The 17,574-nt window shown below is 34.9% G+C and overlaps 1 protein-coding gene and 1 pseudogene across 1 annotated transcript in view; both read right to left on the bottom strand.

Annotated features, from left to right (window-relative positions):
* The window catches only part of LMBRD2 (LMBR1 domain containing 2), a 48,998-nt gene that overhangs the window by 3,328 nt on the left and 28,096 nt on the right, over positions 1-17,574 (bottom strand). The window contains exons 11-17 of the mRNA XM_021708852.1: positions 16,915-17,048; positions 15,101-15,206; positions 13,661-13,758; positions 9,462-9,565; positions 8,276-8,322; positions 6,538-6,643; positions 634-760 (exon numbers count right to left, since the gene is read on the bottom strand). Coding sequence (XP_021564527.1) covers positions 634-760; positions 6,538-6,643; positions 8,276-8,322; positions 9,462-9,565; positions 13,661-13,758; positions 15,101-15,206; positions 16,915-17,048 — 722 coding nt within the window. The remainder of the gene's footprint in view (positions 1-633; positions 761-6,537; positions 6,644-8,275; positions 8,323-9,461; positions 9,566-13,660; positions 13,759-15,100; positions 15,207-16,914; positions 17,049-17,574) is intronic.
* Positions 3,293-4,518, bottom strand: LOC103251988 (annotated as a pseudogene).

Genomic DNA, 17,574 nt, shown 5'->3' with positions numbered 1-17,574 from the left:
AAAATATAACAAATTTCACAAATGGGATAGTCAGATATAGGTATATAAATACTGTTATAGGTAATACTTGGTGGCTCAGCCTGTAATCCCGTGCTTTGGGAGGCTGAGGTGAGTGGATTGCCTAAGCCTGCGGGATCGAGAACTGCCTAGGCAACTTGGCGAGACCTCGTCTCTACAATAATTCAAAAAATTAGCCGGGAGTGGTAGCACGCGCCTGTAGTTCCAGCTACTTGGAAGGCTGAGGTGGAAGGATCTTCGGAGCCCAGCAGGTCGAGGCTGCGGTGGCCGGGAGTGGCCAATGCACTCCAGTCTGGGCAACAGAGTGAGACTCGAACTCAAAAAAAAAAAAAAACTTTTATGATAATTCTTTTTATTTATAATACCACTAGTATTATATGAAGACATCAATGTCAGAACGGGATGACATAATTTTTAAAATCTAAAAAGCATTAGAAGGTATAAAAAGTATCAAAAATTACTTAATATATTTTTTATTAGTAGTAAAGATGAGCATTTTCCTTTACTTATCACTTGTTTACCTTTATTTATTACTTGTTTTCAACTTTATCAAGTCAATGTGCTATTAAAATTTCAGAGGAATGCTAGAGCCAAAATGTCACAGCCAGAACTTACCTTCCTGATTCAGATTCGAGAGGATCATCAGTAAATGTTTCTGCATTAAAATCCAAAGGTTCTGCATCTTGGAGAAGTTCTATTCGGTCCCTTTCAGTCCTATTATTAGCCCTTGTATATTTGGATGCTGGTTCAAAGAAAAGAAAAAAGTTTACTTTCCTATTGCCTTTTAATTTATGGGACACAGTCTATGGACTTACAAAAAGAAAAATCATGATAAGGAATCTGAATTTTTATTGTGAAGACAAATAACATAAGAAAAGATAACTACAGGGTTCCTTAAAATCAGATTAAAATTATAACAGCATAATAAGAAATAGCAAGGAAAAGTTCTCTAGTCTTGTAGCTACCTTAAGTTCAGAAGCAGATACAATGCAAATACTTAACTACTATAACTCAGAATTAATATTTAACTATGGTACCATGACCATGAATTGTTCATTATCAAATAAGGTTTCAGTTGATTTCACAGTAAACCTCATTTCTTGGCTAGGACTTTAAGGCCTGAGTCTCAAGAAAGGCCTGAGTCTTTTTCCCATGAGGCAAGAGTATGGGGCCACACTGGCCAATAGAAATGAAATGCAAATCCAATATTTAATTTGAAAATTTCTAGTAACTACATTGAAGAGTAAAAAGAAACAAGTAAAATTAATTTAATATATTTAATTCAACCCAATAAGCAAAATATTATCATTTCCACATGGGAAACCAGACATGTTGCAGTTGTTCAACTTCCACATGAGGCTGCTGGTTATCATACCAGTCAGCACAGATCTACAAAACTAACTCGCCCTTCCCTACATGGATGATTTCTTTATAAACAAACTAAATTTTCACAGTGTTTTGAGCAGTACAAGTAGCTTTAACACAGCTTTACAATAAGTTCTTTTTGAAAACTTAAGGCAAGCCAATTCTATCATATTTATATCTTTGTCATCTGTTCTAAATGCAAGCTTCTTCATCTTTTCTTTCACTCATTCAGCTAATAGCAATTGCCCACCACATGCCAGGTTCTCTCTAACTCTTCATCCTAAGACTCTGTGCCTCCTTTTCTTGTAAGCATTCTCCCATATTGCCAGATCTTTTTTTTTTTTTGGCCATTAAAAAGCACATTTTTTTCTTGACACATTCTGCAAGTTTTTATTAACAGATAAACTCAAAGCTCCAAACATGTAAACAATTTATCCTACATTATGAAACAGCAAAGTCATGTGATAGTAATATAATGAATCATAAAGTATAGCCATTCCCCGAAAAGAGATTAAGAATAAAGAAGATGTTTGAAGTGCTGCATTCTTGAAGTAGTTCAAATTTACCCAAGCTTATGTTAGGCCATTGAAGCTTAGAGCAATGAGCTAAGGTAGAACTTAATTAGGAATACTGAAACTTAGATTTATTTGCTGCATTTATCTTCTTGTTGGACATCATAATTGGAAATCCCAGAATCAGAAAGAGATAAAAACAGAATTTTTCCTGATTGAGGTTTTATACTCTGCAAGGAAAAACAACAACAAAACAACTAATATATTCCATTTCAGTCCTCCTAGGTCAACTAATAAAGGATCTCATAATTCAGGGACACACTTTGACCAAATTTAGTTTTATCACATCTAAAAAATTCATTTATATAACAAGTATCAGATCAAAATATAGAACACTCTGTATAATGACCCTGCAGAAAATACAAAAATAATTAAATTTGGTGGAAATAAAACGTTAAAACTGCCTAAAATTGAAAGGATGTAATGTTAATGTACAATTACATTATCATTAGGTACAGCTGCTCTCAGATATCATGTTTTACTGTTGAGATGAGAGGTACTCAACATGGATCTCCTAATTCATGTCACTATGAGGAACCCTTAAAGTGCTCCATTTCTTATGTTTGGTACGCCAAAAAATTCTCCTGGTCTAACTGTCCTGTCCTTTCAGAGAAGCATAATGGCCAGTCATTCTGAACTTTTAGAGAGCTTTTTTGAGACTTTTCCTCCAGAGGATTAAAAAATTTAAGAATTATAGGTTCAGAAATATGCCCTCATAATGGTCTAGATTACAACAAAATATTAAATCAAGTTGAAATTAAAGTTTTTTACAATTCATTTTATACCTTAAATTTCAATCATTACAAAGCCAATGTTCTCATGAAAAAGTAGAAAATGGAGTATAAAACTCAGTAACACTTATATGTCTCAAATATAAGTGCAGTGAGTATTAAACAGAAATGACAATATAGTAACAAAAACAGAACTTGTAGATCTGCCTAAATACAATTAACTCTATTTCTAGGAACTGAGATATATGGGAAGTTGAATGTTTGCTCTCTCAGCAATTGTTACAGTATCAGTTCAACACTTTTCAAACTCTAAAGGAGGTATTTCTCTATTCACGCGGACTTCTTAAGTATGCATATGCTGAGCTGTAAATAGCCTGCCTTTCATGTTTGGTTTCTAAGCACTATATACGTAGACTGCATATCAGTCTATGTGACCAGTGACCTTCTCTTCAGAAGCACTGGCAATGCATTTGGCAAATGTCTTAAAACATGAATTGTAAATTAACATAGGTAGAATCTTGATATGAAGAGTCCCCAGTACTTATTTTTTTAATGTTCACATTAAAGGAAAAAACTCTACAATTATCAGTTCTACGTCCAGAAAATTCAGTTGAGGTAACCTCTGCAAGATACAGCTCCACCTTGACATACAGTTCTGACCCCCTTTTTGACTGGCTGTGGTCAATAGAATCTAAAGATACATCTCCAGAACCTTTCATTCAACATTCAAAAATTATCTCTTCTCCAGCATTTGTGGTTCTTATGGGAAACAATGTTATTCAGGGAAAATGGATATCTGGGTTATCAATGAAAATACTGAACACTTTAAGATTCAGGTCACAACTGTAATTCACAAAATGAGACACATTTCTATATCAATTCATCAAATTCATAGTCCAAATCAAAAATATATGTAATTACTTTGCTGTCACATAACTGCCCCCATTTCTCATCTTCTTCACTTGTGATTCTCTCTCCAACATATTTCATAACAAAACTCATTCTTTTAATCTTCACAAGGGTTTTTATACTCCAGTCATAGCCATTACTATTTCAAAAGTTGAAAAGCGAGAACTGTGTGCTTTTTTAATACAATCCTACTTGGATAATCAGGTCCACATTGATACCTTGAGTTGCATTCATAGATGCAGGTAGCAGCTGAGATTTAATATGTTTGGTTTTATTATAAGCCAAAAGAACTCCAGCTTCAACAGCACAACATTTTTCAAAGATGCAATCTGTGCATGAACAACCAACAGAGCTGGTTTGTATTCCTTAATGTAGTAGAAGTTTGAATATGGACCCTCTAATCAATAATATTTTCTTTTTGTTTTTTTGAGTTGGAATCTCACTCTGTTGCCCAGGCTGTAGGGCAGTGGCATACTCAAGGCCACTCCAGCATCGAGCTGTGGGGCTCTGGCGATCCTTCTACTTTAGCCTTCCACGTAGCTGAAACTACAGGCACACACTAGCATGCCCAGCTAATTAGTGTTTTCAATAAATATCATTCCTTTATGATTCTTTTTTCCATTGAGTTCATTTTGCCACCTCTGTAGAGCTATCCTGTCTTCAGCCTTCTTTATAAGGTACTCAGTAATGGCAGGTTTCAAAGTTTTGTTGTCTTTTGAAGTTACTGCTTTGCTTTTCTTTACCTGAGATAAATAACTATGATTGTCATTGCAGAATTGCTGAAACAGTAATGGGAATCTGAGATTCTGCAAATGTTTCCAAGTATTTGTAGAATCCAGCCATCTTTTCTGTTTTACAAGATAACATTCCCTACTCTTCTTGCACCTTGGCCCCAGCTGCCACCATCCTTGTGGAGCTTTCATTCAATTGATGAAGTATGAGGGATAGCTTAGCAGAGCAGAGGCCTGCCCTGCCTCTGCCCGCCTGGCTGGGACTCCGTAGCAGGAGGGGGGCTGGGGGAACTGGAACTCACCCAGATCTTTCAATTCTGTAAACTGCCACTCTGTGGTAAGCAAGCATCCAAATCCCTTTACAGAATCCTCTCTAATTCCTATCTTTAACTAAAACATCAGGCTTCTCTTATTTATTATACCACAAACATCTTCAAATAAGTCATTTTCATCTCCAGGATTACTGCCTTATCTAAACCAAAAATCTCATCATGATTCTTCCCAGATTGAAATCTTACCTTCAGGAAGGACAGAAATCCAAACTTTTGAGCATGACAATGCCTGCTCTCCAACTATCTCTGAGGCCTCCCTTCTTATCAGCCTTCTCATGCTTAGGCTCTAGTTGCAGAGAAAAACACACATTTCTTCAAAGGTTCTCTCATGCTACAGTGTCCTGCACTCACTCTTCCTTCTGTTTAAAACACCCTTTACCTGGCTAAGTACTATTCGTTCCTAAATACCCAGCTAAATATTTATTGGTTACAGAAATATTTCTTTATTATAAAAGTCCTTTCCCAAGACAGAACTCTTTCCAATCTCCAAGATGAGTTCATTCAGCATTCGGTGAGCATCCTTCTATCATAGATCTCATGACAAGTCTACAATATATAAATAGTGCATCATTAAAATATTTTTAACATTTCCATCTAGCTATTTTGTATAGTTTCTATCTCTCTGGTGAAATTCTCCCCCCATCTGTTGTCCAAGCTTTCCATTAGATCTCTTAAAATACTTATTGGGTATTTTAAAGTCCTGCACTGTCTGATAATTCCAATATTTGAGCCTTCTCTAGCTCTGGTGTGTTGACTATTTTATGTTTTGAAAATGGTTCATATTCTCTTACTTTCTTGTGCATCTCATAATTTTTCATTAAAAGACAAATATTATATGTCAAAAAAAAAGAAGAGCTGGAGATAAATAATAGTCTTACCAGAATAGGCACATCTCTTTTATTAGATCATCAATGTTGAAGGACTGAATCAATCTAATCTACAGTTGATCTACAATTGGATTTTGTTGTTGCTTTAGATCCTGTAAGTCCCCCCAGACTTCACATTTCTCTAGCGATGAACTATCATTACTTTGTGCTTAGCAGGGCCTCAAGTGTCAGATGGTTTCTCTCAGTATTCTTTTTCCACCCTCAGATTTCAGTAGTCTCTGCAAGCTTCTACTATCCCTCCAACAGTAGACTACTGTTGCTTGGCTCTCAGTCTAAAACTTGTAGTTGGGTGCTCAGTTTTCCTGTTCCATCCTCAGTCATAAGCAGGCCCCTCTGCACCAAAGCCTCAGAGGTGGGAATCTTGCAGTAATCTAACATCTCTCCCAAATGACCTCTTCCTTTTACTAAGTGCAAGGTCCTAGGCAAAAACAGGTTTCTTGAAAGCTCCCTAGGGACAAATAGCGTCTGCCTCATGTCAATGCAGGGTCAGTGATATGGGAAGGTCCCCTAATCTTTCCTGATGGCAGATGGTTTCTGCCTGGTATCAGTCCCTCACCTAATTATGAACATCATGAGAACAAGAAATTTACCTTCTTTGTTTGTATCACCGTATACTTGGAATATGCCTGAAATATATGGGTTAGTCAATAAATTACTATAAAAATGACTGAATTAGCTGTATATACTAAGAGAAAAGTTTTTTAAAAATCAAGGTAAATTGTAGAAATAAATACCTGCTTAGAACATACTTGGGATAAGTGCTTAAATTATTTAGGTTAGTATACTTACAACTGTTCATTTGATGTCACACATCCTTTCCCTACCAGAAGGCATTTGAGTCTCTCCTTCCTTCTATATACTGAGGAAAAAAGTCATTGCAGATGCGCATTTACAGTTTTACAAAGGCATTCCTGGATGAGTATCCTCTCAGTCTCCATGCAAGCAAGCATAAGATAAAAATTTCCAAGTGAACTAGGAAATAAATGACTTACACCGGTTGGTACTAATATCCGAGAAGTTTGACTCTTTGGGGTCAGTGTGAATATTTCTGTTTCTAGTGGAATCTTCTCTATTGTGTCCGTAGCGTTCTTTCCATTCCTAGAAAAGAAAACAAATGAATATATAACAAAAGACCAGAAAATAATTCATCAATGTGAACAGATTATATATGCTGAGTAATATAATTTAATTCTTCTACATCAGAAATTCATTAGTCAGTATAATTATCACAGTACCTTTAAAAGCATCATAGGTCAAAGTTTTTATCTTTACATGATTATAAAGACACAGTCTTTATAAACTTTAACTTTTAAAAATAAAGACACAAGCCAGGCACAGGGGCTTACAACTGTAATCCCAGCACTTTGGGAGGCAGAGGTGAGAGAACTGCCTGAGCTCAGGGGCTCGAGAACAGCCTGGGCAACATGGCAAGACCTCGTCTCTACAATAAAAAAATAAAATAAAATAAAAAATCAGCCAGTCGTGGTGGTACATGCCTGTGGTTGTAGCTACTTGGAAGGCTGAGGCGGAAGGATCACCTGAGCCCAGCAGGTCAGGGCTGCAGTGGCAGTGAGCATGCCACTGCACTCCAGCCTCAGTGACAAAGTAAAAATCTGACTAAAAAAAAAAAATTAAGATATTTACATTTTTGCTAACTATGACTATGATAAATTCTTTTATCTAAAATGTAAAACAATATTACAACTATAACAAGCTTACATTGACTATGTCAAAATTATGAGAACTCATGATGATTAATGTTAACAAAATTTTCTTCCACTCAAACTACAATTATTAGAGCGCTAAAAAGTCAACAAGCAAAATTAAAATTATATACAAACATAATTAGACTGTGACATGGCATCATGAGTTATCTTAAATGCAGTGAAAAACAGATGGACTGGAGTTCTACTCGTTAAATTCTTAGACTTGAAAGGACACTAGAGGTCACCTGATGCAACCTTCCATGCAGTGCAGGGTCTCATTCTAAAACATTCATTCTAGATTCTTTTTTGGCTGTCTGACTAGATGACATGTAATTTTCCATGTCTGAGCAGTCTACTGAAATTTGGGAAACTGTAGAAGTTAGAAATTAACAGAGATGAAAAATCTGTTTCCAGTAACGTCTACTCTTTGGTTCTAGTTATGCCTTCTGAAATAAAGAACAGGTCTCCCTTTTACATAACATATACTAAGATACACAAAGACAACTATCAAGTCTTCTGCTAGACTTTACTTCACCAGTACCTATACCCAGGTGTTAAAAATTTGTTGTAACTGTGAATAAATTTTTCTCATTTTTTGCCTTTTCATTCTTGAGGAGGTTAGTTTGCCTCAGAAAATGGAGGCCTGAAGAAAAACTAAGGAGTACAATTATTACTTTACAAAAAATAACAATTTTAAAGTAATCAAAATCACTTTAATAGAAAGACTGCATGAATTTATTCATTCATTCAGCAAATATTTATTAAGCATCTACCTTAGGCAAGAAGCTGCTGAAACGCTGGACACAAATGAACCTATTTATTCCTAGAAACTTTTAGAATAGGTCTGAAAGAACACCTAGCATGTATTTATGAAAGAATTAAAATTCCTTTTCTTTAAAAATATATCCTATACCACTTTCCCACTGTTTTTCTGTCATTAGCTGATTATTTCAAATCAATAAGATCCTTAAGATATTTCACATTAATCTTTAGGATACAGCAAATTAATAAACACTGTACTTACTCTTCTTCGATTTTCACCTTCTTCTTGCCTTTGCCTTTTTCTCTTTTCTAGAAACAGAAAAATAGTCTAAATTTAGTAAAATATAGTTTAATCAGATAAAATAACAAAAATATCAGGCTATAACCAATATTTCCTTTAAATTACTACAATTTTATAGGTTATTGTTGGAAAGGATCTGAGATCACCCATTAGGGAATACCTTCTTAATTTCAGTTGGAGATGGCCCTGTAGAATCTGTTCAAATAACTTTAGTGAAGAAAAGAGTTCTTTCTCACAAAGATCTGAAATTTTTTTCTCTGAAATTTCTATTCTGTTTCAGTCCTATCTTCTAAGTTAAGTTTATACTTCTTTTCTGACTGTATAAGAGTCTTTTTCCTTTTACTCTCTTCAGGATATAGACAGAATTTTTTGTTGTCCCCCCCATATAGTATGCTCTACAGACTCATAATTCTGGCTGTTCTTCTCTAAATTTCTTCTAATTTATCAGTCTTATTCTTAAAAATCTTATGCAGGACTGGATGTGCAGTGCCATATGAGGTCTAATAGAAAAGCATGTAAAGGCTATACTAGATTATTTTAAAGGCACAGTATATCTTGGCTTACATTCAGCTATGATCATACAAAAGCCCCAGACCCAGGTAGAAAGAATGCTTGAGAACCAACATCCCCAAAGTCAAGCTTTCCCCCCTCCATCCTACCATCACTTGGATATCAGTAAATTTAATACACTCAGTTTTGTGATTTGATTCTAGTAGAGTGCCATGCATTCTAACAGACTATTAATAATTATCACATTCTAAAACAAAAACAGCATTGGTTTGAAAGATTTTCCATGCAGTATCAAATAGATGATTTTTTAAATGAGTTTTACAGTTATATAGAACTTGATGAATATATTTCAAGACAAATATGAAAAAGTCTCCAAGACCATATAAGGGTATTATTTAGTTGCAGACATACTAATAATTTATGCTTCTGAAATTCTTAAAGACAGATAAAACAATTATTTATGTTGTCAAATTATTTTTGCTAAGAAGGTTGCATGTAGGTTTTTAGCTAAAATTGCATTAATTTATAATTTCTTAAGATAGATTAAAAATTTACAAATTATGGAAACACTAATTTTGTATTTTGAGTCTCAGTACTTTGCATTTTCCCTTTATTTAATTTAAAAGACAAATCTTACCTCGTCTGATTAATTCCTTTCCTTCATCAACTAAATCTGATGTCATATCATTATCTCCCATAAACTGCTGGAAACCAAGCAGATTCAAACAACGGGTTCCCAAACTAATAAAAGTAGATTTTCAAAAAGAAAAGCATTATTTCACATCAGAACTATTTATATAAATTGTTCTTTAGTATTGTCAGTCCCAAGGAAGCCTATGCTTCATTATCTGTTATCATACAGTTATATATAGACACATCTGTTGTTTTGAAGAAGTGCTACTATTTCCCTTTCTTTTTTTTTTTTTGAGTTGGAGTCTCACTCTGTCGCCCAGACTGGAGTGCAGTGGCACACTCCCGGCCACCACAGCCTCGACCTGCTGGGCTCCAGCGATCCTTCCACCTCAGCCTTCCAAGTAGCTGGAACTACAGGCGCACGCTACCACGCCCGGCTAATTTTTTTATTTATTGTAGAGATGAGGTCTCGCCAAGTTGCCCAGGCGAGTCTCGAACCCTCGGGCTCAAGCAATCCACTCAACTCAGCCTCCCAAGGTGTGGGATTACAGGCTGAGCCACCGAGCCTGGATCTTTTTTCTTTTTTAATTGGAGTCTCACTCTGTCGCCCAGGCTGGAGTGCAATGACATGCTCATGGCTAGTGCAGCCTCAACCTGCTGGGCTCAGGGGGGCTCAGGTGATCCTTCCGCCTCAGCCTTCCAAGTAGCTGCTACCACAGGCAAGTACCACCACACCTGGTTAATTTTTGGATTCACTAGAGAGACAAGGTCTCGCCATGTTGCTCAGGCTGGTCCTGAACCCCTGAGCTTAGGCAATCCCTTCGCCTCAGCCTCCCAAAGTGCTGGGATCGCAGGCTTTAGCCACTGCGTCTGGCCTTATTTTCCTTTCTAAGAAGCTTATACCTAGCACTTCGATGACTAGGGTATCCACAATACCCAGATTACTTATGAAAGTAAATTAGGCCGGGCATGGTGGCTCACCCTGCAATCCCAGCATTTTGGGAGGCTGAGGCAAGAGGACTGCTTGAGCCTGGGGGTTCAAGACCAGCCTGGGCAACTTGGTGAGACCTCATCTCTACAGTAAATGACAAAAAAACTAGCCAGGTGTGGTGGCATGTGTCTGTAGTTCCAGCTATTTGGAAGGCTGAGGCAGAAGGATCACCTAAATCCAGCAGGTCGAGGCTGCGGTGGCCGTGAGCATGCCACTGCACTTCAGCCTGGGCAATAAGAGTGAGACACCAACTCAAAAAAAAAAAAAAAAAAAAGTAAATTAAATCAGATCATCATCGTGCCTTAAGAAAACAGTAATGCCAGGATGCTAAATGATAATCATAATATAAGAGTAATTCATTCTTATATCCAAGTAACAGGTTTTAATACTATAATATACATATACAACCAATATTTTCAAGTGTAGAATGTTCTGGTTTAGAAAGTCTTAATTATGCAAATCTGTTTTCATATTCTACTTTTTCTCTGAGAACTAGTCAACTCTATTTAAATGTAACTATTTATAACTCTATTTAAATATAATATAACTATTATGCTCTGTAATATGATTACTATATCTTATCTGGGGGCAATTATCTTATATCTTATTTACTATTTACTTTAAGTCTGACTGTTCTACAGGACAAGAGTATTCTGAAAATATGAAGCACAAGGGAGGAAGCAATAGGTGAATAGGAAGAGTTCATATCTGTTAAGATCCAGACAACTTATAGATGCCCTCTTATTTAATTCTTACTATAATGCTAAGAGATAAATATCACTTTATAGGTAAGCAAACAGGCCCAATAGGTTAAATACTTTGAAAGATTTCACTTATTAAATCACAGAGCTAGAATTTCAATCTAAGACAAAATAAAAACCAAGTAGCTCTTTTTATTAATTAGTTCTCAAACATTTTCAATTATGTACTTCTACGTGAGAGAAGGCAAAGGGAGAAGGTGAAAGGAGTGAAGAATTATGTATGTGAGAAGAGGAAAACAAGGAAACAATTTAAAAAGTGATAATCTCCATTTTACATTAAAAATGTATAGCCAGGTGTGGTGGCTTAGCCTGCAATCCCAGCACTTTGGGAGGCCAAGGTGAGAGGACTGCCTGAGCCCTGGGGTTCAGCCTAGGCAACTTGTTGAGACCTCATCTCTACAATAAATATATATATATTAAAAAAATTAAGTCAGGCATGGTAGCGCACGCATGTAGTTCCAGCAACTTAGAAGGTTGAGGTGAAAGGATCACCTGAGCCCAGTAGGTTGACGCTGGTGTGGCCATAAGTATGCCACTGTACTCCAGCTTGGGTGATAAAGTGAGACTCTAACTCAAAAAAAAAGTGTAAATATCTGGCTAATTCATAATATATCTACTTGTTTCAATATAAAAGAAATATTTTATATGAGTCATCATTGAGTAAATTTGGGAGCAGGCTTCCCCCTCTATGATACCACCATATATTTGCTTAAAAAAAAAAAAATTGGGGTTTCCGATAGATGATCGTGTTGATTCTGTGACTTTAAACATTCTTTTACTGTTTTTATATCCTTATAGGAATATTATACTGTAGGATGAAAAGTCATGAACTAGATCATTGTCTCTGGGAAGATTTTAACTTTGTCTAAAGTGTCAGGAAACAACCTTATGCTCTCTAAGCAGATAATTTTGAATATTAACTCTGGATATGGCAATGCTATTAACAGAGTAGAAATCAGACTAAAGCTGCATTTCAAATGAAAATGAATCTATAAAGTTAAGTCTCATTGAAATGTCAGTAAGGCATTGTTTTATATATTTTCTATAATAGAATATCTATTTTTATGAGATAATTTGAAAATTAAAAAATATAACCTTTTTTTCCTTAAAGATAAAATGGCACTCAAAGTTTATCCTAATTATCCCTAAAAAAATCCTATAATAGCTACTTTTAACAATTTTCCTTTTATTCCTTAAATTTAATATTTTACAGCTGACAAAGCATTGCCCTACCACTCTATTACTTGATCCTATAACCATCTAATAAGGTAGGAGAAAGTGCTAATCTTGCCAATAAAACTGCTAACATGAAAAGACATCATTATCACAAGTTGTTACTGTTCCATTAATAGCTTTATAAACTTTTCAAATGAATAAGCATATAATCGAAACTTAGTTTAGGACAAAATATGATTCGTTTCTTCTTTTAATACATCATTTTCCCACCATAGATCTATTACTGTCCTTCTACCTTAAAGAAATCACTCAAAATATAAGATTTGCTATCAGTTCATATTAATGGTATTATTTGATGTTATAATCTTTTAGTTATTTTACTTATGAGAAGGTAAAATACTTTTGAAATTCAATAGAAAATGTATTTGAAACAATATCTGTTTACTCATTACCCTAATATTAGTGCATATTATTTATAACAACTATATAGCAGTATTAGAAGACTTAAAGGAAAAGGAGATAGATGAAACTTATTCTTGTTAGAAAAGTGAATAACATTTTTTAAATGTTTCTGAAAAGGTGATACTTTGGTGAGTCATGAAGCACGTATAAAGTGAAAGAGGGCAGGATGAGGACACTTGACATGTAAAAGTATGGAAAAGAGTGCTAGAAGCCAAGCACACTTATCCTTTAACTCATTTTGAATCTCACCCCTGTCATGATTTTACCCTTCTTCCTTCCATAAAAAGAGCAGCCTATGTACTTTCCAAAACCAGGGGAAAATTTCCCCTATGATTATGTACAATAAATATAGTCCTTGATTACAATTGCTCCTCACCTGACCCTATGTGTTGGCCATGGATGAAGCATCTAGAAATCCAGCAATAAATATAAATAAAGTCCTATGACTAACTAATGTCATTAGAAAGAAGTTGGACATAAGGGTGTTTTCCAAGCCATGCTAGTAGTCACTGTCAAAGGCCAGGACTTAGAATTAATATTCTGTAATGAATACTATCACTTTGTAGTCTAAGTAGAATGATATTACTTATTATTTATAATTACTTATAATTCTACCTCTCTTCTTTAAAATTATTAGAGAGATAACCTGACCTGATCACTCAAGCAGTCTCTTCAAACTGTCTATCCCCAGCTCCTCCAAAGTTACAATAAAACAACTGAAACCCAATCAATAAATATTTAGAAGAGCTTTATGGAGAAAGAATAACCATATCTAATTATGGGTATAAGGAAAACTAATGTTAAGTTTCTTACCTAAAATAAGTAGCAATGCAGAGAATTACTACCAACATAGGATAATATATATAGAATCCATCTGCAATAAAGGATAAAACTTTCATGGAACCCATAATCTGAAGAGCAAGAAAAAAATTAAATCAGCATAGTTCTATATTTTTCATTCCTTTCCACCACTAGAAAATTTGCCCATAAGCAGTTATATCAACACATTTGACCTATTCAAAAAAGTAGAAACAAAGCACTAAATGGACTAATTTATTTTATTTTATTTTTTAAGGGGTAAAAGTGATTTTTGGTTACATGGATAAATTGTATAGTGGTAAAGTCTGCATTGCTTTGCTTTGCTTTTTCTTTTTCTTTTCTTTTCTTTCTTTTTTTTTTTTTTTAGTGTACCTATCACTGGAATAGTGTACATTTTACCCAGTGGGTCATTTTTCATCCCTCATTCCCCTCTCACTCCCCCACTTTGAGTCTCCAGTATCCATTATACCATTCTATATTCCTTTGTGGAACCCATAGCTTAGCTCCCATTTATAAGTGAGAACATGTGGTATTTGATTTTTCATTCCTGAGTTACTTCAACTTTTCATTTCATTGATCCTTTATATTGTATTCGTTTCATTTTGTTTAGCTCTCTGTTATTTCTTCTACTAGCTCTGGGTTTGGTTTGTTCTTGTTTTTCTAGTTCCCTGAGGCGTGATGTTGGGTTGCCATTGTGAAATCTGTCTTTTTTATGTAGGCATTTAGCAGTATACATTGTTCTCTTAGCACTGCTTGTGCTATATGCCAGAGATTTTGATAACTTGTGTTGTTGGTATTCATTTCACAATTTTACATTTTACAATTTCCATTTTGATTTCATTGTTGACTCAAAGATTACTCAGAAGCAGATTGCTTAATTTACACGTATTTGTATGGCTTTAGAGTTTATCTTGGAATTTAATTCTAGCTTTATCCCACTGTGGTCTGAGAAGATACTTGGTATGATTTTGATTTTTTTTAATTTATTGAGACTTGTTTTGTGGCTTATCATATGATCTGTCTCAGAAAATGTTCCATGTGCAAAAGGAATGTATATTCTGCAGTTTGAGGGTAGAACGTTCTGTAAATGTCTGCTAGTTTCATTTGTTCTAGAGTTCAGCTTAAGTAAATGTACTAAAATTACAAAAAATTATATATGTTAAGTCTATAAAATACAAGGTGATATTATTATAGATCAGGTCTTTTAATACTGCCCAGCTAGACAATTTATATGAACCAAAAAACATTTGTCCATAATAAAAGAAACAAAATCACTTTTATCCAGTGATTTTACATATTATACAAAGCTAATCTTTAAGAGAAAATTTTACCAATAATACTACAGAATTTTTCTGCCAGTATTAAAAGAAATTTCACAATAACATCTCATATAGATAATTAGTTTAAAGAACTCTGTTGTCTGACCATACTTACAGATGTATAAGCAGTTGGCTGAGTATTTTGGTGAGAGATGGATGAATCCATATGGGTCAAACCCAAGAAATTAAGACATAAAGGAGGAGTCAAACGGCAAAATAACCTGCAGTAAATATACAGCATAATTTATATTATGTTGTGATGTATTAAGAACACTTCAGATAACTATACCTAATATTTTCATCTATTTGTATAATATATATTTTGCATTCTTTGTTTCTTAATGTAACTTGCCCTTACTTGGGAAACATTCTATATACATATTAATCGCATCTCCCTTAAAGACATCAACACCTACATGGCAAAACTACAGTCTCAAACTGCCTGCTTTGGTGTTTTCTGGCACTGCTTTATTCCCAAATTTGTGGAGTACCTTTGTATTTCCTTCAACTTTACCATCTGTGAAATCCATCTGACAGGGACAAGGACAGTAATATCTTCAAGGTGAATTGTACTCAGTACATAAAAGATCTAAAGTTGTATCAAAAAATTTCATCTTGACAAGTACAAGGATAAAGAATTGTTCAGTTTGTCCAACTAAGAAGAGTAACTTACAAAACTACAGAGTTGGAGAATTGGGGCTGTGGAGAATGAAGAAGGGTATAAATAAAAAGATTTAATAGGCCAGGCATGATGGCTCAAGCCTGTAATCCCAGCACTTTGGGAGGCTGAAGTGAGGGAACTGCCTGAATCCACAGGTTCGAGAACAGCCTGGGCAACTTGGTGAGACCTCATCTCTACAACAAATCAAAAAATTAGCCAGGCATGGTAGCACTCGCCTGTAGTTCCGGTTACTTGAAAGGCTGAGGCGGAAGGATCACCTGAGCTCAGCAAGTCAACACTAGGATGGCTGTAAGCATGCCACTGCCCTCTAGCCTGGGAGACGGAGCAAGACTCCAACTCAAAAAAAAAAAAAAAAAAAAAAAGACTTAATATGAGAAAGTTCTTTTGTGGTGATAGAAGTGTTCTGAATTTTGACGACGGTGGTAATTACAAGAATCTACACACACATACACACACACACACACACACACACACAGGAATGAATGAAGGATAAAAAATGATGAGAACCAAATAAAGTGTGTAATGTACTCAATGATAATGTTCCAATGTAATTTCCTGGTTTTGATATTAACAACACCATATTTTGATATGGTGATATTATATGTCACCACTGGGGGAAACTTGGTGAAGGTTACATAGGACTTTTTATACTATGCTTGCCACTTCCTGTGAGTTCACAATTATTTGGGGAAAAAAAAAAAGATGCTTAAAGGTGCTTTTAATATCAACTCTTCTGTAAGGTTTCTCTAAGTCTAGCCCTTATACTTAATAGGACTGATTTAACAATAAGGGCAAGTAATAGATTGTGCAACCTAGCCCAAGGAAAAATTGTTCTTGTTGACTATCTTAGTCCTCCTCAATTTAGTTACAGGCCACTGCATCTCAGAATACTGTTTGGGTCTGACTTAGTCTCTAAACTCTCTATTGTTCCTACTGTTTACTTAAGTATTTACTGACTCTCTAGATAGTAAATCCAAGTTCACTACCTATAATGTATGTTTTTTCTGCCTCCTAACCAAACCTGGAATACCTATTTCAACTTAAATTGCAAGCAAAATTTAGCCAGCAATTGACAAATATCTATTTAATATTTAAATCTAATCAATTAGCTCACAGAAATGTAGGTGCTAATGGAGCACTGCTAAACAAGACATGGTATAAAGAAGACCAAAGTATTCTCATAAAGAATTCATAAGAATACATGCAAAGGAGACATTTCCCTTGTTGCTTAGCACACTTCTACTTACATGCCACTGAAAAGAAGGCTATAAGCATCAGTCTGGTGATGTGAAGCCAAATAATAATAGTTAAATACACGAATTCTGAATACAGTAGAATAAACACAGATACTTAGGAAGAAGATGGAAAGGAAGCAAGCAATCTGGAAAAACAAAAATAAAGCAATTTAAAACTAATGGACCTTAAACTAACACTTAGCTATCCCAAGCATTATTCTACATTTCCAGCTAACATTTATTGATGGTCAAAAACTTAAACATAATAGAATTACTAAAATTAATAGTAATAGAGAATTACTTAAAAAAAATGAAATTATAAAAAAAAATCTACATTTCAAACAGTTAACATCCTAGATCCATAAGTTTCAAATCTACTCCCAAAGTGAGCCTGTTCTCCCATTTCCTTGGCGACTCCTCATTTCTAAGTAAGCCTGTATGTAGCTTCACTGGTATAAAGAAGACCAAAGTATTCTCATAAAGAATTTTGTACTATCTTGCAGTCTTTCATTTCTCCTCAAATACAGTTCTTAGTTTTTTATAGTCTGGGCAAATTGATGAAGCCTAATTTTGGAAGTATGAATAATGACACTGTGGGAAATTTCACTGCTTTCATTATTGCTAGAAGTAATATATAGAGATAGATACAACAGGTAAGGATCATACCATGAA

The sequence above is a fragment of the Carlito syrichta genome, unplaced genomic scaffold (genome assembly GCF_000164805.1).
Source record: "Carlito syrichta isolate Samal-C Ts95f unplaced genomic scaffold, Tarsius_syrichta-2.0.1 Scaffold152793, whole genome shotgun sequence".
NCBI lineage: Eukaryota > Metazoa > Chordata > Mammalia > Primates > Tarsiidae > Carlito > Carlito syrichta.
Note: the sequence above shows the minus strand (reverse complement) of the source record. Positions and strands in the feature narration are given on the sequence as shown.